Here is a 26,065-nt window from a genome sequence, read left to right as displayed (position 1 = left end):
CTGATTTCTCTCTTGTTGAATTTAGTATTGCCTTAAGGTTTCGTGTTGCACTGTGGAGGTCGTTTTTATATACATTATTGGATCCAGCTATGACGACAATATGACGATCATTTTCAGTTTCTATGTTTCTAACGAGTTCTTGGATGGGTGCACCTGGTTTGACAATACTAGTTGCTTGTATACAATGACTGTAACGTAGTATTTTTGCGATCTCACATCCATGGCTATCAGAGAATATTTTCACTTTGAGTTTGTCTTCACGTTTATTGCGGAAGTTTCTGCTCATGTGCTTGTCACTATATAGATTCGGCATGTTGTTGTCGTCACAGTTTTCCGTGGATTCCACATTTATATCTGAATCTAGTGCATGAAAACGGTTTTTTGTTACCACACTATGCGACCAAACCGCCGAATCTTTCCATCAGTAAATGGGGTATGTTCTCAACTGACTCGGTTGTTTTAACCCCCTCCACTGACGGAATGATCCGCTTCCTAATTCCGTATGTATAAAACCAATACGGACTTGTAGCTGTCACGCCTTTGTGCTTACTGCTACATACTTTAACTGTAATGAGCTCAGTCCTAATGGTAAGAGGTAGTAGTGAATCCACTTTGTTAATATTTGAATACAGCACAGCTGCCACAAGCTCAGCTCACTTTTACTCCACTCCTACCCTCGCCATTGCACCACATTAACTAGGTGCTACGTGGACCTGGCTAAATTCACTTGCGTATACATTTTTGACAGTTACTCACCAGTATTTACCTAATGATTAGTACACTCCTAACCAGACTATTTCCCTAAGAGCTGTGATGATTGAACGGGTTCGATCCACGGCCTACAGTGCCCTACAGTTCACATGGTAACACTGCCTACCTGACCCACTTAACTTGGTAGTGAGTTTATGTATCCAATCACCACTGCTAGCAGCAGTGGATAATCCTATCAGCACGACGAGAGCAGCAGACTTACCGTCGAATCCTCCTGAAAATACTTATAACTACAGTCGCCAGCTCTGAAGGAGCAAAAGAATAAATCAATTTTTGGGCTCGTTTCACAGTGAAATGGCTTGAGTTGAATTTAAACTTAATTCTGAATATTACTATTTCTGATCATTCTAGATGATTCTACAAAGCAAATACTCTCTCAATTTCTGTGAGTTGGCTTGGTAATTACTACCAAGACAGTTTATGCAACTTGGGTTAACAAAATTCTATCCTTCAACTTATTTAATGATTTTGGATATTACTGTTTGGACAATTGATACAGAATTAGTTAAGTGACTTTACTTGAAAGGTTACTCAGAAAAATTTAAGTAACTATAAATAGGCGACTCATTCTGGTGTGACCATTTCTCTTTTCAACATTCTTATACGCTAAAGTATTCTACAACCAAAAGAATTGTAAATGAAAGAGGCGATGGTGGCCTCAGTCTGATTTCACTATACTATGTTTGAGGTTACTACACTTTACAATGAACAACATGCGTTGTTAATTTTACTCATTACTATATTCTATCCTCTGCACTTGCATAAAAGAAAACTGGTATTCTCCTTTTACATGTATACAAAGTTCAACTTAACAATTGCAAGCAGTCTTGCCTTGGGTAGACGTGTCGGTGCTGGTGGTGAGATGCATGTGGCTAACGCAGCTCTTCACGCCTCATGCCCTTAATGGCGGCTGGAACTACGAGCTGTAGCACTCATATAAGCTACTGCACGTCTGCCATAAAATCTGGGTGCAGGAACTCTTACAATCAGCCCCAGTGGCATAGAGGTGGCTTCAACAACCATTCGTCGCGTTTCACTCCAAAAACGGCAACGATATTCGCCTCTTCTCTGTTGCACAATCACTTTTGCATGAGCACAGTTACGCACGTCCGATCACGTCAACACTCCCCAGGCCATTTCATTATTCAGTCCCTGTGTCTCCAGCTACCCCTAGCTTCACTCGTATCACCAAGAGTGGGGGCGTTCCCCTACCACCTTTTTACCGAAATCATTTAATATTTAAGAATATTTATATTTATTACCCTGGAGTTCATACCAGTCATAATGATTTACTACTAGCGCTTTACAACATTAAATTATACAGTAATAACTTATAATTACCAAGAAAAAGAATACATTTGACTCCGAGAGCTTAGTGCATTGTCTGACAGGTAGCGCTAATTCCCAGTTTTGCCAATAGATGGCATCAGGGTGCACTCCCTGGCAGTCTCACACAAGCACGCCCGTTTCCGACGCGCTGGCTCCAAATAACTGTCAGCCCACCATCATTTCAGTTCCGTTACAAGTAATTCTACAGTCACTGGGTTTCACACGACCAACCCTTTTTGGCCTAGTAAACATATGTTGCCTTGTTGTTTCTGCCTTTAGGCCTATATCCACTTCAGAGCACTCGTTTATTGTAGGTAGGACACTGAAACTGCTTTTATTGCCGCGGTTCATTCCATTCGTTGTATTTATCACGTTTTCGCTTCTTTCTTCCGTGATCATGCTAGTCCTGTGCTCCCAGTTCCGTGTTTTACTTGCTTTGGCAATCGGGATATTACGCGCCTTTTTCAGTTCGGCATTTTCATTTTCTAAATGCACAATGTCCCGCCTTAGTACATCTATAATTAATTGCAGGCTTGATACACATTCATTTAGCTTCACTATTTCACTGTTATAATTTACGTATGTTCCATTTTTCACCACACAACTATAACTTTTGTTCACTTTCTCACTATAAACAACTGTGCCGGACGCCATATAGATCAATAATGGCAATATTTTTATTTCTACGAACAATGATTTTTAGTTTCAAGGGTAAAACAAGTAAATGAACGTTTTTATTTATTTGTTTATTTATTTTATTACATAACTATGTAAAATGAAATGAGACTCTTCTAGGTTCCAGAATGATCTCCCCTCGGCAGTGGAGTGTGTGCTCATTTGAAACTTCCTGACAGATCAAACCTATGTGAGGGACTGGGGCTCAAATCTGTGACATTTGTCTTTCATGGGCAAGTACTCACCAACTGATCTACTAAAAAAAGACTGTGGCCCCTCTCACAGCTTTACTCCCACTACTGCCTTTCTCATGTTTTCCAAGCTTAAAGAAGTTGTGCCACATACTTTGTCACACTTGCACTCCCAGGTTTGCTAGAAAGTGTCATTTTCCTCTTATACATAGTGAAGATAAATGATCACAAAAAGACTTATTTAGGCTCTATATAATATATAAAATGCTTTTCGTGATACAATGGCATTTTAAAAGCTCTCATTAGTTTTTAGAACCTGAATAACTCCAAGAAAAATTATATTTTATTTGCATATTCCTCTTTGTTGTGTTTGACAATCTAGTATTATACAGATAAGTACTTACCTATTGACGGTCTAAGTATTGCCACTGGTAACAAGTCTCTAAAGTCATTTATCACATTTTCAGCAAGCGATTTTGTGTATACATATGTGTTGGGTAGATTTCCCAGCAACCTAAAAATCACAAACATAATCAGTGTAAATACTACACTTGAAAAAACTTTGAAATGTCCAGACCAATTAATGAAAGAATTTTAAATGTCTATGTCTGTTATCTCATCCCAAGTTTTTAACAACATTTCAAGAATATTTCAACATCCTGGAGAGCTAACACACACAGATAATATTTATTCACAAACATAGTTTTTTTCCTTCTCCATGTGGATGTACTTGATGCTTAAAAATCGGGTACTGCAGCCTTGAATGTGATATAGTGTCGAATAAGATTATTAGCCTTTTGTCAGCTATTCTGTTTAATTCATTTTTTAGGTTCTTTTCTTTTATGCGGACATGATTTCCGTGGCTGTAAATGAACTTCAACAGCTTAGGTTTTCACAGCCGGCCATACGGAGTGACCACGTTGTTTCAGACGCCGTGTCATGTCATGGATTGTGCGACCCCTCCTGCTGGAGGTTCGAGTCCTCCCTCAGGCATGGGAGTATGTGTTGTTCTTAGCAAAGTTAGTTTAAGTAGTGTGCAAGTCTAGGGACCGATGACCTCAGCAGTTTGATCCCTTAGGAATTCACATACATTTGAAATTTTTTTGTTTTTCACAGCTGTCTCTCTATGAGAAAGCTACAGTTAAGAAAAGAGGTGTGAGCAAGAACAAGAACAATTCTGAATGTTCCAATTGAAAAGTTGTGTTTTCTCCTGTGAAATAAAAAAAAATCTGTTTTGCTTTCCATGTTTGCTGTTTGTAGATGATGTAATGTGGACAAAAGATGGTTTTAGAAATGTAAACAAAATGATGGAAACAAACTGAAAAGCATGAAAAGTCAAAGAGGCCTGCCAATAATGCAGTTTCACTTTCACTTTTAGGAACAGAGAGAATTAAGGAGAAGCTTAGTGAGGTGTCAGACTTTCAGTAGGTTAAAAATAACACAGGAACTTTTTCTGAGTAATAGACTGTATTTTCTTTTGTTGAAAATTCAAAACTCTCTTACGTGGGTATCACAAAAAAGACAATTGAGAATTATTAAATTTTGCATCTAAGTTAGATTCAGATCTGAAGAATTGTTTAGAATCTAGAGTAGTAGTCAAAGGTGTTTTTAAGCCCATTCAGAATGAGATACTTGACTGTCTGCTACAAATAAATGTATTATGAGGAGATAAGGACAGAAACTGGAAAAGATTCTTTTACAAACTGTCATGGGCAATGAAACATGGGCAATCAGAAACTATTAGAATCACTACTGTTAACCTTCAATCTGCTCCCCATGATCTCATTCCCAACAAGAGTATATGGGCACAGCTAGACCCTGATTGATAATCTGTTCCTAGATCCCACAAATTACAATGAAGTGATGACACGGGTAGTAACAAATGGTCTGTCTGATCACGACGGTCAAATACAACCCTAAAACTTGCCAGCAGGAAACAGCACATGGCCATTGTAACCAAGTTAAACATGTTAGAACAATAAATGCTAAATCTACTTGCTTGTTCAGAAATAGTTTATGCCATGAACTATGGGAGGAAGTATACCAGGCTGACACATGAATGAGAAGCTCAACTCTTTCCTGAACTTATTCCTTAAACATTTTGAAGCTTCTTTTCCTCAAATACAGATTAAAATAAAACCAACCCATAGTAAAAAAGAAAGAGTGGCTAACTACTGGCATAAAAATATCATGTAACAAAAAGGGAGATCTGTATGTACAATAGAGGACTAGTACAGACCCAGCAGTAGAGTTACACTATAAGAAATACTGTAAAATTTTAATAAGTGTAATCAAGAAGGCCAAACAGTTGCACTATGCACAAAAAATTAGCAACTCAAACAATAAAATAAAAACCATATGGCACATCATAAAAAGTGAAACAAATAGGAACATAAATCCTGACAATAATAACCACAAAGTTGCATCCTTAAATTTCAACAATTTTTTTCTCACTATAGCTGAAAAAACAGTGAACCATAATAAACAGTCTAACACACAAGCTATTGAACTACTTAACCACATGCAAATAACATCTAAAGTAGCACTTCATTTTGGAAATATAACTCCTAAAGAAATTGAAAAACCTATAAAATTACTCAAAACTCAGATTCCTGTGGATACGATGGTGTATCAAGTAGGATTTTAAAATCATGTGCACACTTAATCAGTTATATACTGTGTTATTCTCACAACCAATCTATGGAAACTGGTGTGTTCGCACATAGATTAAAACATGCAGTGGTAATGCCAATCCACAAAATTGGAGCAAGGGATGAAATATCCAACTATTGGCCCATCTCTCTGCTGCCAGTGTTCTCAAAGGTATTTGACAGAATAGTGTATGATAGGATTTATAGCCACACTACACAAAATGGCTTACTGGCTCCTACACAGTTTGGTTTTCGTAAGGGCTCCTCCACAGACAGTTCTATATCTAACCTAACAGATGAATTTTAGGTGAACTAAATTACAAAAGGTGTCTAATGGGGATATTTTGTGACCTTGCCAAGGCATTTGATTGTGTAAATCACAACACACTCTTAAAAAAGCTTCCACATTATGGCATTAAAGACAAATCTTTGACTTGAATAGAATCATACTTACAGAACAGGAAGCAAAGGGTTGTCTTAAGGGGAACAGGTACAGCATTAAAATCAGACTGGGGAAATATAAAGTATGGAGTCCTGCAGGGCTCAATTCTTGAGCCACTAATTTTCCTGATATACATTAATGATCTACCAATCACAATCAATAACAGAGCAAAAATAGTGATGTTTGCTGACAATACAAGTATCCTCTTAAAAGGACCCAACTCCACAATGCAGGGTACAGCCATGTCAGTCTCTACTCAAGTACACAAATGGTGCACTGTGAATAGCCTATCCTTAAATCTTTCAAAAACCAATATGATACAGTTTCTGACAAAAAATAAAAAAATAAAGTTCCTGAAATACATGTTAAGAATCACAAAATTAATGAAACCACACATACAAAATTCCTAGGTATCCAGATAGACAGTCACCTAAGATGGAAAGAACAAATTGATCAGCTGGTGAAGAAACTTAGCTCATCATGCTTTGCACTAAGAGCTCTCCATCAGTTAGTGGACAGAGAAATAATGTTGTTGTCATATTTTACATATTTCCATTCTGTTCTCTCCTATGGCATAATTTTCTGGGGAAATCCTGCAGGCGTTGAAAAAGTCTTCAGAATACAAAAATGAGCAGCGAGACTAATATGTGGGGTCCCTAATGGGGCATCTTGCAGAGGTCTCTTCCAATCTTTCAGAATACTTACCCTCACAGGTCAGTATAAATACTCACTTATGTTATTTGTAGCCAAGAACAGGGAATTGTTTCAGCAAAATTGTGACATTCACAACCATGACACAAGACAGGTGAAAAATTTTCACCAAGGCTCTGCAACTGTCACTAAAGTACATAGGGGAGTTACTGAGTCAGGTATAAAGGTCTTCAATAAGCTCCCTATCAATATAAACAAGGAAATAAATAATGTACAGGTTTTCAAAAGGAAACTAAAATTATTCCTCACTGAACAAACTTTCTATAAAATTAATGAATACTTAGAGTTATAAGGTACAAGAGTGGGGGAAACTGCCTAATAAAAGCACTCCCTTAAAGATAAAGTGTGATGCTGTTACTTTTAGTTTCACTGAAATTGTGGTGATAAAATGTAAATTTAACTATGTCATTATGAGAAAATGTGAACTCCCATGTATCCCACACTGTTGAGCATTCACTTAAACCTCTTCTTAAGGAATGCAGTTAAAATTTGTATTCAATCCAAACCATGACCATGAAGCAAATTTACCTGCTTATATATGTCAGTAGCATAAAAATATGCACTATCACTTATTCTACTATTTTAAACAGTTACTTAAACTGTTTTTGGCATAATGCAGGCTTTAATACTGCATGCTAGTCATTGTTCTTGGTAAACAAACAAATGTCTGTGCAATGTAATGTATAAATGTTCATGTACTACTGTATTGCATCAATTGACTTGTCCTATATTACTTGTACATTGGTTGTATAATATGTAATCAACAGGACCAAATAAATAAATAAATAAATAAATAAAAAGGAAGTGAGTATTGCACAAAATGGAACAAAATTGTTCTCTAACATTCAGGCTGTTCTAACAGTCTTCTCAAGAGCACTGCAATGCATGTCCATTCTCAATAAGCATATGGAGATCATCATTCCATGTGTTTCCTCTACAACGTAGCACTTGAACATACAGACCACAAAAATTTACAATCTTTAAAAAATGGCATTACTGAATTCAATCAACAACAAATGTTGATGGAACCATTGTCACAGGAATTTTAAAATACCTGTATGATGATAATTTTAAGATTTTGTTACAGCTTTTTCATTGGATTATGCCTTATGTTGAAATAACTTACAACCAAATATAACCTCAAGAAACTGAAGTTAATGAATACGTAACAAAATTTGAAACTGATATTTTACAATTAAGGAACTAAAAGCACTGCGAGAATCTTTTGAAGACACTCTTAAAAGAAGCTGAGTAAGCAATTGACTGTATAATGGACAGATATACTTCCATTAAATGCATAGTACCTGCTTAATTTTTCAGTGAGAAATGCTTCACTAGTTTTATGAATGAACACCCTACAGAAGATATGATACTGGTCTCTGAAGCTTGTGCCATGATTGACAACGAAAACCTTGAAACTTGACTAAAAGCATTGTACTGTAGGTCTGATATTTATGAATATTGCAAATTAACAGAACTGCTCATATTTATCTTGTAAAATAATGTATATGATGTTCTTAGTGAAATTACAAAACTCATAAAAATCCTGTTGACAGTTTGGATAACTAAATCAGAGGCAGAATGCTGCTTTTTAACACTGAAAAATACAAAAACGTTTTTAAAAGCACTATGAATTTGGAAAGACTGAATGCACTTGGAGTCCTTTTAATGGAGAAAAATTTTCTCAGTTATCATCCAGAGCTCAAGCAGAAAAATATTGATCTTTTCGCATAAATAAAAACAAGAAGAATTAATTTCATTTTCAAATAAATAGATTAAGCTTGAAAAGTAACAATTTGAATTAAAGAAAACAAGAATATGATTTTATTCTTGTAGAAATTTAACAAGTTTCTGAATGAATTTTCCTTTTATACATGTAAGTTCCCTTTTACAATATTTCAAATGATGCTATCTTATATAGCAGTACTCCCACTAACTTTAGCCAAGAGCTACCACTGATACCTGCACTATAATAAAAAAAATTATGTTTGTGGCAAATGAATAATTGACATTAGCAGATGTTATGTCATGGTACATAAGTGTTACCATTGTTTTGACAGAAATCTGCATGTGTGTTTTGTAATGTTGTAGAGATTAATGGGCGTAGGGACAACAGATATCTTGTAACTGCTAAAATAATTATGATGCACCTGTAGAAAGAGATTTTATTTATAGTGTATAATAATATAACATACTCTGGAGTCAGTTTCTCAAGATTTTCAGGATCCATATTCTCTGCAAGTTCTATTAGTTTCATGTAGTTGCCACGGGCAGGATACACAATTTCTTGTGGTCCTTTATGGTCACAGTTACTGTATGCTGTTGAGACATGCACAAATGCCTGTGGAAAGAAAAGCAATCAATAGTTATCTCACCTGACTACTCTTTCATTTAAAATGTTACTGTCAGTTGCCACAGAACGAGGCTACATCAGTAGTTGGTAACATGAGTGCTCATGATTCTAACTTAATAACGTCATTTCAGGTCAAAAATCCAAATGAGAAATTTTTAAGTTAGTTCCATGCTGCATAGATCAGGCTTACAATAAACTTTATTATGTGGAACACGTCAGCCGAACAAAAGGTTGCATACACAATAAAAAATGTATTTGTAGGACTACACGCTGACTATTTATAAGTTTGTAATTAATTACTTATTTTTAATCAGCAGAGAAGCGAAGCAGTGCCAGGAATCGTCGTGGCCGAACGTGGCTCACCAGTGTGACAGCCTGGTCCCCCTACTACGTCGTGTCAGCAGTGTCGCACGCCCCACAGTAGCAGTGAGGGGCTGGATGTGGGAGGTGTGCTAACCTGTTTCACTGTAGAGCCAGGGTGGAGGCTCCTGTCATCACTGGCCATCCTCTTCTGAATATACAGCCAGTAGTGACAGGTAATTTTTTTTCTTTTTTCTGTCATTTCTTTCACTTTCTTATAGTAGGTATTCATCCACTGTAGAGTGAAAGTTTCATTCTAGAAACATCCCCCAGGCTGTGGCTAAGCCATGTCTCCACAATATCCTTTCTTCCAGGAGTGCTAGTTCTGCGTTGTTTGCAGGAGAGCTTCTGTGAAGTTTGGAAGGTAGGAGACGAGGTAACGGTGGAATTAAAGCTGTGAGGCCGGGGCGTGACTTGTGCTTGGGTAGCTCAGTCGGTAGGCCACTTGCCCACGAAAGGCAAAGGTCCCGAGTTCTAGTCTCCGTCCGGCACACAGTTTTAATCAGCCAGGAAGTTTCACTAGGTATTTATGTCTTCGTTGGCACAGCTTACCTGTGTTTGGTAATAATATCAAAACATAATTGCAATTTATTTCATTTTCTGTAATGGACAAATATGTTTTCTTATTATTACACAAATATAGAAAGACTTTAAATTCTTTTGTCCCTTTTATGTGCATTTGTAATATTAACTGAGATGTGAAGACTGCTGTGTAAATCATACAAATCGTACACATGAAAACACTTAGTAATACACAGTGTGGGAGAATGTGTGTGTGTGTGTGTGTGTGTGTGTAGGTTTGAAATGCGAAGACTTACCGAGACATTGAATTGTGGAAATCAACAATTGACAATAGTAGTGGGGGACTGACACATTTCGTTAGTGTGGGTTGCATACATTCAGTGGCATACTTGATTGACTTATGGCCCCCTTCCCCTCCCCTTAACCTATTATTCTGTGGATTAATTTTATGACCCCCTAGGGATAGTCCATCCTTGTGAGAATCTGCCTTCCTGAAAACCCTCCATTCTCCCCCCCCCCCCCCATCTACCGCCTCCCCCCCCCCCCACCCTGTGGGAAATCACAACCCCTCTCCCATCCGCCTCTCTGATACTGGCACACTTTTGATATCAAATTAATTGACTAATTAATTAAATCGATTGATTAATTAGCCCTTCCCCATATAGGAAATCCCACATCCCTGTCTCCCATACCCACTGCCCCTCCCCTTCCTCCCCCATCTGGTAAGTGGTGGGAAAGGGACTCAACCTGTGCTGGAGAGGGAGGATCTCATGACACGAAATTGAAATCAGTTTCAATAATATATCGCTGCATATTCTCTTTATTCAGTCAGTTTATGGGGGACAGGCTCCCTCACTTGGGAAGAGCTCACATCTGAACCTCCCACCGCTGCTTCCCACGATGTAAGAACTGTAAGCACCAGAGAATGGAACAAAGTGCAGTATAGAAGCGACTGTTCGGGTTCCTCGGCACGCGTGTCCGTCGTCCAGGCGCCGCCACGGAGGTCGAAAACTGCCCAATGTCCTAACTACATATCACGATAGTGAATACTACTGACCACGGACTGAATATGGGCCTTTTTTGATCTCACGGCCCCAAAGAAGGCATCAAGTGTCGGCATTCTGTCACTTCCTGGCTCTGTCTCTCTCAGGATGCTACTTCCTGTTTGTATGTATGAACCGACTTCTTCAAACATGCAGACGGAGGTTTCCAACTCTCCTCAGAAGACTGTGTTCCTCTTGGCTAACGACAGGGACAAAGGGAGAGCTGAAACAATTTCGATATCAGAAATAGAGGGGAAAAGCCCATTTGCACTACCCTATCAAATTAATTGTTTAACAATTTACAGGAGTCAAAAAGATCACTTAATACACTCACCACTATCCTACGATGATCCTTGTTCACAGTAAAAATATATATTCAACGTCTGGGTATCACACGCAAACATTATGAAAATCAAGTAATTAAATTTCTGCCACAAATAGATCGTAGTGCAAAACGTATCTGAGGTCTCGTATGCACCGACGTGTGACAACACAGGCACCCTGCTCCACTAAACAACTCGCCGAAGGCCAACCACCTGGAGCCACTGCCGCATCACCTGCTACCTCTGTCTGCCTCACTTTCGAATTCTGCTAAAGTAATCAAATGCTTCATCAGATACGAAGTCTCTTAAGGTAACAGCACAGAGGAGTTGTAACTATCATGTTTATACTTCACTGAAGACTCAAAGAAACTGGTACACGTGCCCGATATCGTTTAGGGCCCCACGAGTGTACCGAAGTGCCGCAACAGGGTGTGGCACGGACTCGACTAATGTCTGAGGTAGTGCTGGAGGGAATTGACACCGTGAGTCCTGCAGGGCTGTCCATAAATCCGTAAGAGTACGAGGGGGTGGATATCTCTTCTGAACAGTACGTTGCAAGGCATCCCAGATATGATCAATGATGTTCATGACTGGGGAGTTTGGTGGACAGCGGAAGAGTGTTCCTGGAGCCACTCTGTAGCAATTCTGGACGTGTGGGATGTCGCACTGTCCTGCTGGAGTTGCCCAAGTGCGTCCCGTCGGAATGCACAATGGACACGAATGGATGCAGGTGATCAGACAGGATGCTTACGTACGTGTCACCTGTCAGAGTCGTATCTAAACGTATCAGGGGTCGCACGTCACTCCAATTTCACACATCCCACGCCATTACAGAGCCTCCACTAGCTTGAACAGCCCCTGCTGACATGCAGGGTCCACGGATTCATGTGGTTGTATCCGTACCCGCACACGTCCATCCGCTCGATACAATTTGAAACGAGCCTCGTCCGACCAGGTAACACGTTTCCAGTCATCAACAGTCCAATGTCAGTGTTGACAGGCCCAGGCGAGGCGTATAGCTTTCTGTCATGCAGTCATCAAGGGTATACAAGTGTGGCATTCAGCTCCAAAAGCCCATATCGATGATGTTTCATTGAATGGTTCACACACTGACACCTGTTGATGGCCCAGCATTGAAATCTGCAGCAATTTGGGGAAGGGTTGCACTTCTGTCGCGTCGAACGATTCTCTTCGGTCGCCTTTGGTCCCTTGCTTGCAGGATATTTTTACAGCCGCAGCGATGTGAGAGATTTGATGTTTTATCGGATTCCTGACGTTCACGGTACACTCGTGAAATGGTCGTATGGGAAATTCCCCACTTCATAGCTAGCTCAGAGATTCTGTGTCCCGTCGCTCGTTGGTTGGTTGGTTGGTTGGTTTAAAGATTAAAGGGACCAAACTGCAAAGGTCATCGGTCCCTTGTTTCATAAAAACACAGAGCACAGTGAAACCATCCACCAGTCAGGCGAAGCACTAAAATAAGAATTCCGGGGGAAGAAAAGCCCCATGGTCAATGGTAAGACAACACGGAAAACGGAGCACAGCAACAAAAACAACATAGAGAACAAATGCAGAAGGAATTAAAACTGCACAGCAGAAGACTGTGGCTGGCTGATCACGAAAATAATCGGAGGAGCCAGCCACTCTGCAACACGTTCAAACCTCCAGCCTAAAAGATTAGGGTGGAGTCGAATTACAACACAAAACAAAGTAAAAGATACAGCACAAAAGAGGGTGATGTAATAAAATTAAATGGACCTATAAAAGCCGCTTGCGCGAATAAAACTTAAAACCCGATCTGCCAGAGAGACATTGTCACCTAAAAGAGATGATAAATCACCCTGGAGATTAAATGCGCGCCTGAGAGCGGTTAAAAGAGTACATTCCAACAACAGTTGGGCCACCGTCATGGTTGCACCACAGCGACAGTGAGGGGGGTCCTCTCGACGCAGCAGATGACCATGCGTCAGCCAAGAGTGACCAATGCGGAGCCTACAGAGAATAACAGAATCCCTGCGAGAGGCCCGCATGGATGAACCCCACACGGTCGTGGCCTCCTTTACACGCCGCAGCTTGTTGGGTACAGACAGAGTGCGCCATTCGTCTGCCCACATCCCAAAGACCCGACGGCCTCGTGCGCCGACTATAACACCACGTTCGAACTCATTTAAATCCGGACAACCTGCCACTGTAGCAGCAGCAACCGATGTAACAACTGCAGCATTGCCGAGCGCAGCTCCGTATTCTGCCTGTTTACATATCTCTCTATGTGAATATGCATGCCTATACCAGTTTCCTTGGCGCTTCGGTGTATGTATCACGTTATAAATTCGGTAACGCAGCTGATTTTGTTACGATGGTCATCTTTCCCTGCGTAGGTGGGAGATTGAAATTTTGTTAAAAGATCTCGCCCTCACCTCCACTGACCTGGTGGGACGCCATTGATATCATATTGCTAGACTAGGTAGGTAATTAAAATGATCACAAGAGTCACTTTACATAGTGAATAATTTCTTTCCGACTGTTGGATTACATTGCCAAGTAGCTCAGATGGGAATCTCTGGAGCAAGACGATGTTCTTTTCAAGGGACACTATTGAGAACTGACTTTTGAAGCTGACGTCGGAAGGAATCTACCTCCATCAACATACATTTTACTGAAGGGCCACGAACGTAAGAAACGAGAAATTAGCACTCATAAGGAGGCATATAGGCAGTCTTTTTCCCTCGCTCTATTTGCGGGTGGGAAAGGAAATGGAATGACTTGTAGTGGTACAGGGCGCCCAAAGCCACACCCTGTACAATGGCTTGCAAATTAAACATATAAGTGTAAATGTAAATTTCATCTTCCTATTACGATATCAATCCATCCGTTTATAGGCAAACCAAACCTCACGGGAGAATGTTGTATCTTATTTATCGAAAAAAACAGAATACGAAATTCCTGCTGCTGATTGTCTCTCGGTAAAAATCCTCATATTGGCTCCTAATTTTCTCAATGCCGTCACTTTGCGAGACGTATGTGAGTGGTTGTAATATGTTTGCCCACAACACTTAGAAGTAGCGGTACTAAGCTCATCTCTCAACTCCCCTCTCGTAGAGTATCGCTTACCTGCCGTATTCCCACGAATCTTCCAGTCTTCCAAATACAGCATTTGAATTCACATGATTTCCACAAGTAAGAGATGTCCCCTGCCAAGTCACATGCCTCTGCTAATTCTCTCGAAATCCCATCACGTTCCGACAGTTAGTTAGAAGGCTGTCTAGTCCTCCACCCATGACTGACTAGGCAGAGGGCTAACACGAGAAAAATAGTACACCAACATACAGGAGGGTAGTCACAACTGAGCAGAATACAAGCGGACTGCACAAAGAAATTCAGAAGCATTACATCTACAATTCATCAATATCTAGTGGTACATGACCTAATCTCCTTTATTCTATTTCTATGATTACTATGTTAGAAGTACGACAGTGTAATGGTGTCACAGATTCTGCTGACAGCACAGTCTCTCTCTCTCTCTCTGTATCTGTCTCTTCGTTATTTTTATAATATCCAACGGAGTAAAACTACGAACTATAAAAATTTTGCTAATGTCACCTGGAAGAGAACTCTGTCTTTTGATATCGAAAACAAATACCATCTGCTGTTGATATCGTGGATATCTGGTGATCCTATTAACTATACATGTAGGTTTGAAAAAAACCTATTTACTATTAAAAAAGATATTTGTGATGAACAAGTCACTGACCTATTTCGTTACTAAGAATAGTAGTAAAATGCAACTGTTTTGTTTTCAGCGCCAAATTATACCATCAGCCTGACGGCCTGGCAATGGGTAACCCACTGGCAGACATCTTGGCCGATATTTTCATTAATTCGCTGTAAGAGAGATTCTTCAACAATTTTTCAGCTGCTGATGTTGGTATTTTGTCTTATGCTCGGCACAAAGACAACATTTTGATCATATACAGTGGTTCCCAATAAGGAATTCAGCATTTGTTTGAAATTTTTAATGGTGTTCCCTTGCGAACTAGAAAATAACGACAGTCAGCTTAATTACTTGGCCTCAGTATCACTATTGAAAATGACAGACTCACTTTTGGTATTTTTCGAAAGGCAGCTAATACAGATAGAATTGTGCCCGATAGTTCAATGCATCCTCTTGCCACAGAAAAGCATTTTTCCATTCCACCATCTGTACCTTTGTCACCTGACAGGCATAATGAAGAGCTGAATATAATAAAAACTGTTGCAGTTAATAACGGCTATGATCCCACGTTAGTTGACAAGATCTTCAAAGTTGATACTGACGCTAAAGTGACCACTTCAGACAAAAGTGCTGTTTCTGACAGTAAGAAGTACAAAAATGTTTTCTCGATTCCATTTTTAGGCCCTATTTTGTGTAAAATTCGTCCTCTTTTGGTTAAAAAATATGGATTCAAAGTTAGCGTTTCCACGAACAATAACTAAAAAAAAATCCACATTCACAATCTCAAGTCCACAGTTGCGCCTATACACAATTCAGAAGTGTATAAAAGAACCTGTGATACTTGCCCCATTTATTATATAGGGCAAACTGGAAGGTCTTTTAGTGTCAGGTACAAGGAGCATTTGTTGGGAAAAGAGGCACTAATGTAAACAATTCCACTTTTGATGATCATATGTTAATTTATGCATATAAACCGAAATGCGTTGAAGAAATTTCCATTTTATGTAGAGAAAAGAAAGGTCATAGGCTTGATTACTCAAAGAGCTGGAGATTTTCAAGCATATTTCTAAGAACGATTGTCTCATCCTCAGTGAATGGTTACAACTACATAACAATTTTTTTCAATGCTTTCAATCCACTGCTCAATGAATTTTGATTCCTCTCTTTCTACTATATTTTCCTGCTTCTATTTCTGAAACATTTCCTTCGAATCTCATTGATACGTGCTGCTAAAGTTACCTTCATGCAAATATTTTTTGGATTGTACAGCTGTTTATAAAATTTTTCTACATCATTATGTCCTTTACATAATAATAATTTCTGTAAAGCCTCATAGATGACTCTTAGTTATACTTAGTCTGCTTGACTACTGTATATTTTCAAAAAGATAATAAGGTCTCTTCTTTTATATTTTGTTTTTAATATTAACTGTCTTTTTTTTCAATTATTTCTGTTATAATGTTTCAAATGGGCACATGTCACTGCCAGCGCCTGATAGGTGGCGCAACGTGTATTGTTTTTGTGGCAGAAATGTAAACCACTTGGCCAATCAGTCTGATGATGTTCCTAGATAGTCCCACATGGCAAACGCTGGAACGTTGTATTTCACATTTGACCTGAGCATAGCTGCTCTAAATTCTGACCACTGCTTTTTAGCAATGTAATTTCATGTAAGTAACCTTTGTACATCTTGGGAAAATTGTTGTCTTGGTTAATCTGTTTCTTTGTTGTATCTAATTTTCTACATATCATTTTAGAGGATTTATCAAAATTTCATTCTGATGAAGACACCTTTAGTGGGTGTTGAATCCTAGGTCAATGTACCAAACAAAACTAACAGTCACAAGAGAGGGTTCCTGTGTTGTTCTTTGATAAGCAGATTGATATACTCTCTTTCTGTTGTAACACATCCAAGCACTGTACTACTAAAGCTTTGTACACTGCCATATATTTTATTTTTCTACCATGACTATGAGGACAGCATCAACTTCTAAACTGGCATTAACACGTTCCGATTTGTCGGTTCTCACAGAAAGCTGGATATTGCATGGTGTAAAAAAAGTTAAGCTACTCCCACAATACACAAGATGATTGAAATAAAAGACAGAGGTGGTGTTTGTTATTGACAAAAATGTGGAAGACCTCTCAGTATACGGAAACGGGAAGAGTTTTCGGCATTGTGATGTGCCTCCAAACAGCTATCCAAAGGTGATGACCTGCTCATTTAATCTCATCTTCCACAGCGATGGAGTAGCAGATGTGTCAGTGATCTGTTTTTGAAGAGACCCAGAGCATTCATTCTTCATATTGATGATGGATATTGCGCCTGGATATGTGGTCATTGTTGCAGTGTTCCAGGCAGTAGTCATCCTGACCTTCAACCCTTTGGACACTGCATCTCTCATTTTTCTGATTTACAATGCATAACTGCGTGTGGAACAAAGGAGTGTTTTTCTTCACGACTTAAGCCCATAGAGCACGAATAGTGTGCACTGTCAGTTGTCAAGCCACTGGCGGAGGAACGGAGTGATTTTCATACACCCAGACCAGCATGTTAGTACTAGAGATGGGCAAAACTGTTCTTTTCAGAGATCGGATCAGAACTGTTCACTCCCTGAAATGAATTAGCTCTTTTTCATGACTCACCACTCATTTACAATATAAAATAAATGGAAGGCACATTGCCCTTTAAACTTGGTTTATTCCAGTACTATACCTGTATTTTGATCTTATTTGATCCTATTTTGAAGTAACACAGATAATGAGTAAGAATTTTGTGTTGTTTATTGAAATTTCCACGATGTGACAAAGTTTTTGATTATTGATTTATTTTGCACTATCGTGGTTTTTTGGGTGATCAGAAAATGTTGTAACTTGAGATTTACATTAACAATATATTTGGCTATAATGTATTAAAATTTCATTAACCTCATACAAATACATCGCAAGCCATATATTTTTAAAGTGAACGTTTCCTTCCGAAGACGCCTAAAATTGCAAAATCCGTACCAGAATAAGAAAAAAAAAATATAAATTTGACTGTAAAAAGAAAGTGCTGCATATAGCCTTACGCAGAATAAAACAAGGAAAATATTGGTGTATCACATTTTGTGATACGTTTATCGGTTCGCTCGTAATTAAAGCGTAAATTCGAGTGTCCATAATAAAAATCCTATAGTAAGAGGAGTCGTCAGGAACCTAATCTAATCAGTTTAAACAAATAAAAATAAAATAAAAACAAATGATGTATACATAACATAATAATGTAATATACATAGCGGTATTACTACGAAGAACAATATCCAGTAGAGACGAACTCGTCCCACGCATCCCCCGATCGGGCTACGACTGTGGTTGCCCGGGATACTGCCCGCATTGAGGCTGATCCCTCACCTGTGGTAGAGTGGGAGGTCGTCTCAAGGTGTGGCAGGGGGCGAAAGACATTCCGGAGGGCTGAACGGAAGGCCTCTCCAGTTTGTCTGACGAACCGGTTTCAGGCTCTGTCTCTGGCTGATACTCAGGCTGATACTGATCTTCGGCCTGACATAGCTGCCTGTCCTGTTCCAGAGGTTGCCCCTCAGTCTGCAAGATCCGGGCGGTCGCAGAGGGTGGGCTTACTGGTAGTTGGGAGCTCCAACGTCAGGCGCGTAATGGGGCCCCTTAGGGATATGGCAGCAAGGGAGGGGAAGAAGACCAAAGTGCACTCCGTGTGCATACCGGGGGGAGTCATTCCAGATGTGGAAAGGGTCCTTCCGGATGCCATGAAGGGTACAGGGTGCACCCATCTGCAGGTGGTCGCTCATGTCGGCACCAATGATGTGTGTCGCTATGGATCGGAGGAAATCCTCTCTGGCTTCCGGCGGCTATCTGATTTGGTGAAGACTGCCAGTCTCGCTAACGGGATGAAAGCAGAGCTCACCATCTGCAGCATCGTCGACAGGACTGACTGCGGACCTTTGGTACAGAGCCGAGTGGAGGGTCTGAATCAGAGGCTGAGACGGTTCTGCGACCTTGTGGGCTGCAGATTCCTCGACTTGCGCCATAGGGTGGTGGGGTTTCGGGTTCCGCTGGATAGGTCAGGAGTCCACTACACGCAACAAGCGGCTACACGGGTAGCAGGGGTTGTGTGGCGTGGGCTGGGCGGTTTTTTAGGTTAGATGGCCTCGGGCAAGTACAGAAAGGGCAACAGCCTCAACGGGTGCGGGGCAAAGTCAGAACATGCGGGGACCAAGCAGCAATCGGTATTGTAGTTGTAAACTGTCGAAGCTGCGTTGGTAAAGTACCGGAACTTCAAGCGCTGATAGAAAGCACTGAAGCTGAAATCGTTATAGGTACAGAAAGCTGGCTGAAGCCAGAGATAAATTCTGCCGAAATTTTTACAAAGGTACAGACGGTGTTTAGAAAGGATAGATTGCATGCAACCGGTGGTGGAGTGTTCGTCGCTGTTAGTAGTAGTTTATCCTGTAGTGAAGTAGAAGTGGATAGTTCCTGTGAATTATTATGGGTGGAGGTTACACTCAACAACCGAGCTAGGTTAATAATTGGCTCCTTTTACCGACCCCCCGACTCAGCAGCATTAGTGGCAGAACAACTGAGAGAAAATTTGGAATACATTTCACATAAATTTTCTCAGCATGTTATAGTCTTAGGTGGAGATTTCAATTTACCAGATATAGACTGGGACACTCAGATGTTTAGGACGAGTGGTAGGGACAGAGCATCGAGTGACATTATACTGAGTGCACTATCCGAAAATTACCTCGAGCAATTAAACAGAGAACCGACTCGTGGAGATAACATCTTGGACCTACTGGTAACAAACAGACCCGAACTTTTCGACTCTGTAAGTGCAGAACAGGGAATCAGTGATCATAAGGCCGTTGCAGCATCCCTGAATTTGGAAGTTAATAGGAATATAAAAAAAGGGCGGAAGGTTTATCTGTTTAGCAAGAGTAATAGAAGGCAGATTTCAGACTACCTAACAGATCAAAACGAAAATTTCTGTTCCGACACTGACAATGTTGAGTGTTTATGGAAAAAGTTCAAGGCAATCGTAAAATGCGTTTTAGACAGGTACGTGCCGAGTAAAACTGTGAGGGACGGGAAAAACCCACCGTGGTACAACAACAAAGTTAGGAAACTACTGCGAAAGCAAAGAGAGCTTCACTGCAAGTTTAAACGCAGCCAAAACCTCTCAGACAAACAGAAGCTAAACGATGTCAAAGTTAGCGTAAGGAGGGCTATGCGTGAAGCGTTCGGTGAATTCGAAAGTAAAATTCTATGTACCGACTTGACAGAAAATCCTAGGAAGTTCTGGTCTTACGTTAAATCAGTAAGTGGCTCGAAACAGCATATCCAGACACTCCGGGATGATGATGGCATTGAAACAGAGGATGACAAGCGTAAAGCTGAAATACTAAACACCTTTTTCCAAAGCTGTTTCACAGAGGAAGACCGCACTGCAGTTCCTTCTCTAAATCCTCGCACAAACGAAAAAATGGCTGACATCGAAATAAATGTCCAAGGAATAGAAAAGCAACTGGAATCACTCAACAGAGGAAAGTCCACTGGACCTGACGGGATACCAATTCGATTCTACACAGAGTACGCGAAAGAACTTGCCCCCCTTCTAACAGCCGTGTACCGCAAGTCTCTAGAGGAACGGAAGGTTCCAAATGATTGGAAAAGAGCACAGGTAGTCCCAGTCTTCAAGAAGGGTCGTCGAGCAGATGCGCAAAACTATAGACCTATATCTCTGACGTCGATCTGTTGTAGAATTTTAGAACATGTTTTTTGCTCGAATATCATGTCGTTTTTGGAAACTCAGAATCTACTATGTAGGAATCAACATGGATTCCGGAAACAGCGATCGTGTGAGACCCAACTCGCTTTATTTGTTCATGAGACCCAGAAAATATTAGATACAGGCTCCCAGGTAGATGCTATTTTTCTTGACTTCCGGAAGGCGTTCGATACAGTTCCGCACTGTCGCCTGATAAACAAAGTAAGAGCCTACGGAATATCAGACCAGCTGTGTGGCTGGATTGAAGAGTTTTTAGCAAACAGAACGCAGCATGTTGTTATCAACGGAGAGACGTCTACAGACGTTAAAGTAACCTCTGGTGTGCAACAGGGGAGTGTTATGGGACCATTGCTTTTCACAATATATATAAATGACCTAGTAGATAGTGTCGGAAGTTCCATGCGGCTTTTCGCGGATGATGCTGTAGTATACAGAGAAGTTGCAGCATTAGAAAATTGTAGCGAAATGCAGGAAGATCTGCAGCGGATAGGCACTTGGTGCAGGGAGTGGCAACTGACCCTTAACATAGACAAATGTAATGTATTGCGAATACATAGAAAGAAGGATCCTTTATTGTATGATTATATGATAGCGGAACAAACACTGGTAGCAGTTACTTCTGTAAAATATCTGGGAGTATGCGTGCGGAACGATTTGAAGTGGAATGATCATATAAAATTAATTGTTGGTAAGGCGGGTACCAGGTTGAGATTCATTGGGAGAGTCCTTAGAAAATGTAGTCCATCAACAAAGGAGGTGGCTTACAAAACACTCGTTCGACCTATACTTGAGTATTGCTCATCAATGTGGGATCCGTACCAGATCGGGTTGACGGAGGAGATAGAGAAGATTCAAAGAAGAGCGGCGCGTTTCGTCACAGGGTTATTTGGTAACCGTGATAGCGTTACGCAGATGTTTAACAAACTCAAGTGGCGGACTCTGCAAGAGAGGCGCTCTGCTTCGCGGTGTAGCTTGCTCGCCAGGTTTCGAGAGGGTGCGTTTCTGGATGAGGTATCGAATATATTGCTTCCCCCTACTTATACCTCCCGAGGAGATCACGAATGTAAAATTAGAGAGATTAGAGCGCGCACAGAGGCTTTCAGACAGTCGTTCTTCCCGCGAACCATACGCGACTGGAACAGGAAAGGGAGGTAATGACAGTGGCACGTAAAGTGCCCTCCGCCACACACCGTTGGGTGGCTTGCGGAGTATAAATGTAGATGTAGATGTAGAACTCAGATGCAGAAGCGCTGAGTCGAGCAGGTCGAGCCGCGAGCTGTATTACTGCGTGAGCTAAGACCGCAGAGACCAGAGTGACACCTGAGTCGCTTTGCTCAACGCTCTGGCTAGAGTCGAGAACGGTGGGGTGAGCGTTGAGCGGGCAAGTTCCGAGGGTGGGGGGAGCGGTGAACTCACCCGCTCCGAGACAAATCGTCCGTTCCCTTGCGAGCAGGTTGTTGCAAGTAGTTCCTATGTCATCCGCTAGGTGGCTCTCTGTCCTGTTGCTCGCATCAGCTGCCCAGAGGGCAGGACGTGCGACTGAAACGATCGCCGACAGAGTGCGATGCGAAGTTAAGCTGCGCCAGACACCGCACGCGGCAGACGACGCACAGAGACAGCATGGCATATGTGAAACACAAAATCCAATGGGGCACTGCACAATGCAGGCAGCCAAGGTAGAAGCAGGGCAGAGGCCGGCGCTGGCTGTGTTGTGTGGCGTGCACTGTGCTGTGACCAGCAGAGGCGCTGCTGATATGCTCCGTCTCTCTCTCTCTCTTTCTCTCTCTCTCTCTCTCTCTCTCTCTCTCTCTCTCTGCCGTGGGAAACGTTTGGAGCTACCGTTCTTTTTTTCTGAATCACTGATTGTTCACTCCTTTGAAAGATTCAACTCTATGAATCAGTTCAAGAGCGGATCCCCCATCTCTAGTGAGTACCCTCACCCTTCCACATTTTTTGTCATATTATCATCAACTTTACGCATTCTCTATCAATTTTCGTTATTTTACCAGATTTTCGATAATTTTGATGCATTTTACTGAATTACTCGGGGTCCAAACCACCACTTTACGATGAGTTGTCACATCAACAAAACACCTCATCACATCGACCTCGTGACGCTGTCAGCCAATGACATTGCAGCACGGCACCGAGGGACATATAAATGTGGACATATTGTGAACCCTGTTACACTGCCTACATCACATGACACAAACGCCTTTTCTTACTGTAGGAAATAGCCATCATCAGAGAGTAGGTACAAAAACTATGTTCCTTAGGTGAAACACTTTATGAATTCGATACGATTTTATTATAATTGACCATCTCTCCCTATATAGGTGGGAGTCACAAAGTATTCTCGCATTTGTGGATCCCGAGCAAATTCTAGATTATCTCTCTATGCATCTTGTAACTGTTTCTCCGTCTTTAACCGACCCCACCTGCAAAATTGTATACGACTTAATTTGGAACTGACCAGAAGTAGGAGGGCACTATACCCACTACATTAGGTGTCTCATTAAGGAACAGAACAAGCTGAGTTCCATGTAATCAATTTATTTTGATATGTGGCTTTCGGGAAGGGCGTAACACAAGTTCCAAACCTGCACAACAGACCAACGCCTGTGATACAGAGCGGTGCTCTCATTCCAATACTGTAACTATTGTTCTGTGAAGACCATTCTGAACCAATCCTACCCATATCACTCATCTAATTACACATGATGTCTCTTGATGCTTGCATGATGAGCAGCTTAGCACCATTTATTGGTGTACAGTAGGTATCTGCTTGATACACTTGAGAGTGTTGTGGTGATGTAATAGATGATTAAGAGGAAGAAGAAGAAGAAGAAATGTATCGTTTATGCATGATGGAGCTCCAGATGGAAAGAGTTTGAAATGTTTTATGTAAATCACTTGTGCTATCAGGTCATCAGTATTGTTGTAGTGTTTCGATTCCATACCAGGAAAACATTGGAAAGAGACAGAGAGAGATATTGTAGAACATAAACACACACTCCTAAGGCTATATGGTTCTGCACTTACACATTAGTCTCATGGAATCCAATGCCGTTAAACCCCAATGCAGGAAATATATTGCCAGTACCTGATGTACAATCACACTGCAAGTTTTCTATCCCACACGTTATAGTGAGAAACTTTAGGTCAATAAAACAACTTCCTTCTACACCAAAGGAAAGAAGAAACATAGATTCTTTGTGGTACATGACATTATATAGTTTTCCAGAGGTGTTTAGTGCTCACTATACAACATCTGAATACAGTTCAGAAATTATGCTATGTTACCATCAGTCCTATAAAATGATCATCGGCAATGGAAAATGCATGAAACTATGACATCTTACGAGGAAACAGACAAATGCATAGCAGCAGTGTATGACATGTGAAATTACATGCCATGCTGCACTGACCACTTGAACATAACATGGTCTCTTCCATACACACAATGCCTGTCAAGTAAATGTACACACAGGAATTGCAGTACCTCACAAACACCTGTTGCTAATTTAGAATCACTGCAGTTACGAAACTGAAGATTTGATTAATGTCTGAGAGGTGGCAGTTGACTGGATTACTTTGCACGCATGTTCGTTCGTCTAGAGGAGGAAGGCAACAAAGGTTTTCCATCAGTTTGGTGGACTTAATTCATCATACATGTGCCAGAAGTCCTCTGCTGACTTTTGTATGGAGAGGTTTGCTGTTAACTGTCGCAGGTAGAAAGTGCTCCAAGTCACTCGCAGAACACACAGTTGTATATGATTTGAACATAAGTTCCATCAAACAACTAATACATTCCTGAGAGAACAATGGAAAAGGATGGTTAAATCCGTGATAAATGACCTGCTGCAACATCTCCCTCTCTCTAGAATGCATCATCAGTCTACCTCTTCACAACTCATCCCAGTCGACTACTCCATCTACTTTCTATCATCCTTTAACGCAGGTCAATGTCGATTTAGAGGCAGATAGTTTCCCATTCCAGGAAAGCATCAAAGACAGCACTCAACTTATATGTATCGCTAATACCTCAATAGGCATACAGCAGAATGTTGTTAAAAACCATACAGCAACTAGTCTGTAAGATATTTGTTAGCTGACACTGCATGGCTGTGATTGGTAGAGAGTACAGAGAAGCACATTGTAATTAGTGTTTGTTAGAGTTTAAGACACGTAAACAGTCTTGCATAGGGTCAAACATGTGATACATTCTGTAGTTGTATATTGCAGTCCTCAATCCAGTAATGCAATTCTCTTTTGGAGTCACATCTGGGCTTGTAATCTGACATATGTAAATTTATTACTCTACATTTGGCAGTCATCCATAACGAACAATGTATTCCAGCTGTCTGTTTGCTGACTGTTTCCCTGGTTACCAGTGCTTCCATGTTAACTTTTTCTTATATTCCTCTTGTTGTCACATGGTCGTCCCCATGTACAAGAATTTTCCTGTACGAAGTAGACATGTAAGTACTCCCTCATTATCCCCCAATTTCCTCGCATTTTGGCGTATTTTTCCTCAACTTATACGTATTTTCCGTCAATTTTCGTAATTTTATCGATTTTATGTCACTTCTGATCATGTGATCATGAGATCACATCTTGCCATCTATACTAAATTACTTGTAAATGTAGTACAGTTGTCAATGCTATTTTTCTGTATGTATGTGTGTCCCTATATTTTTTTCATGTGGGAGCCCCTCCAGACCATACTCCAAAACTACCACTGGTGAATAAACCTTCAGACACCACCCCAGGCATATAGCGATGGATGCACCTTCAAACCATGTCCTGGCAGTAACGTGTGGTGGACCCACCGAACCCTATCCCAGCCATAACGCATGATGGGTCCACCTTACAACAATATCGCGGCCATAATACATGGTGGATCAACTTTCGAATACTATCCCATCTGTCATTCGTGGTGGACCCGCCTCCGAACTCTGCCACAGCCATAACAATTGTGGGTCCCTTTCGAACTCCATCCTGGCCATAACACGTGGTGGATCTCTGATGTAACGCTTTGTGGACCCACCTCGAGCTCTATCCTGATCCTATCCTGGATCTACCCTGTGGCATGCCCCCCCCCCCGCCCCCCTCTCACACACATCAAACCGATACAGCCACACACACTCACAGGAAAACAGTGCAGTTGTACTAGGGG

At 40.9% G+C, this 26,065-nt stretch overlaps 1 protein-coding gene across 1 annotated transcript in view; it reads right to left on the bottom strand.

Annotated features, from left to right (window-relative positions):
- LOC126100721 (fatty acyl-CoA reductase 1-like) overlaps positions 1 to 26,065 on the bottom strand; it is a 175,131-nt gene that overhangs the window by 94,121 nt on the left and 54,945 nt on the right. Inside the window, exons 4-5 of the mRNA XM_049911340.1 lie at positions 8,966 to 9,111; positions 3,371 to 3,480 (exon numbers count right to left, since the gene is read on the bottom strand). Of these exons, the coding sequence (XP_049767297.1) occupies positions 3,371 to 3,480; positions 8,966 to 9,111 (256 nt within the window). The remainder of the gene's footprint in view (positions 1 to 3,370; positions 3,481 to 8,965; positions 9,112 to 26,065) is intronic.

This window comes from Schistocerca cancellata, chromosome 9 (assembly GCF_023864275.1).
Source record: "Schistocerca cancellata isolate TAMUIC-IGC-003103 chromosome 9, iqSchCanc2.1, whole genome shotgun sequence".
In the NCBI taxonomy this organism is placed as follows: domain Eukaryota; kingdom Metazoa; phylum Arthropoda; class Insecta; order Orthoptera; family Acrididae; genus Schistocerca; species Schistocerca cancellata.
This window is presented reverse-complemented; position numbering and strand designations above follow the sequence as displayed.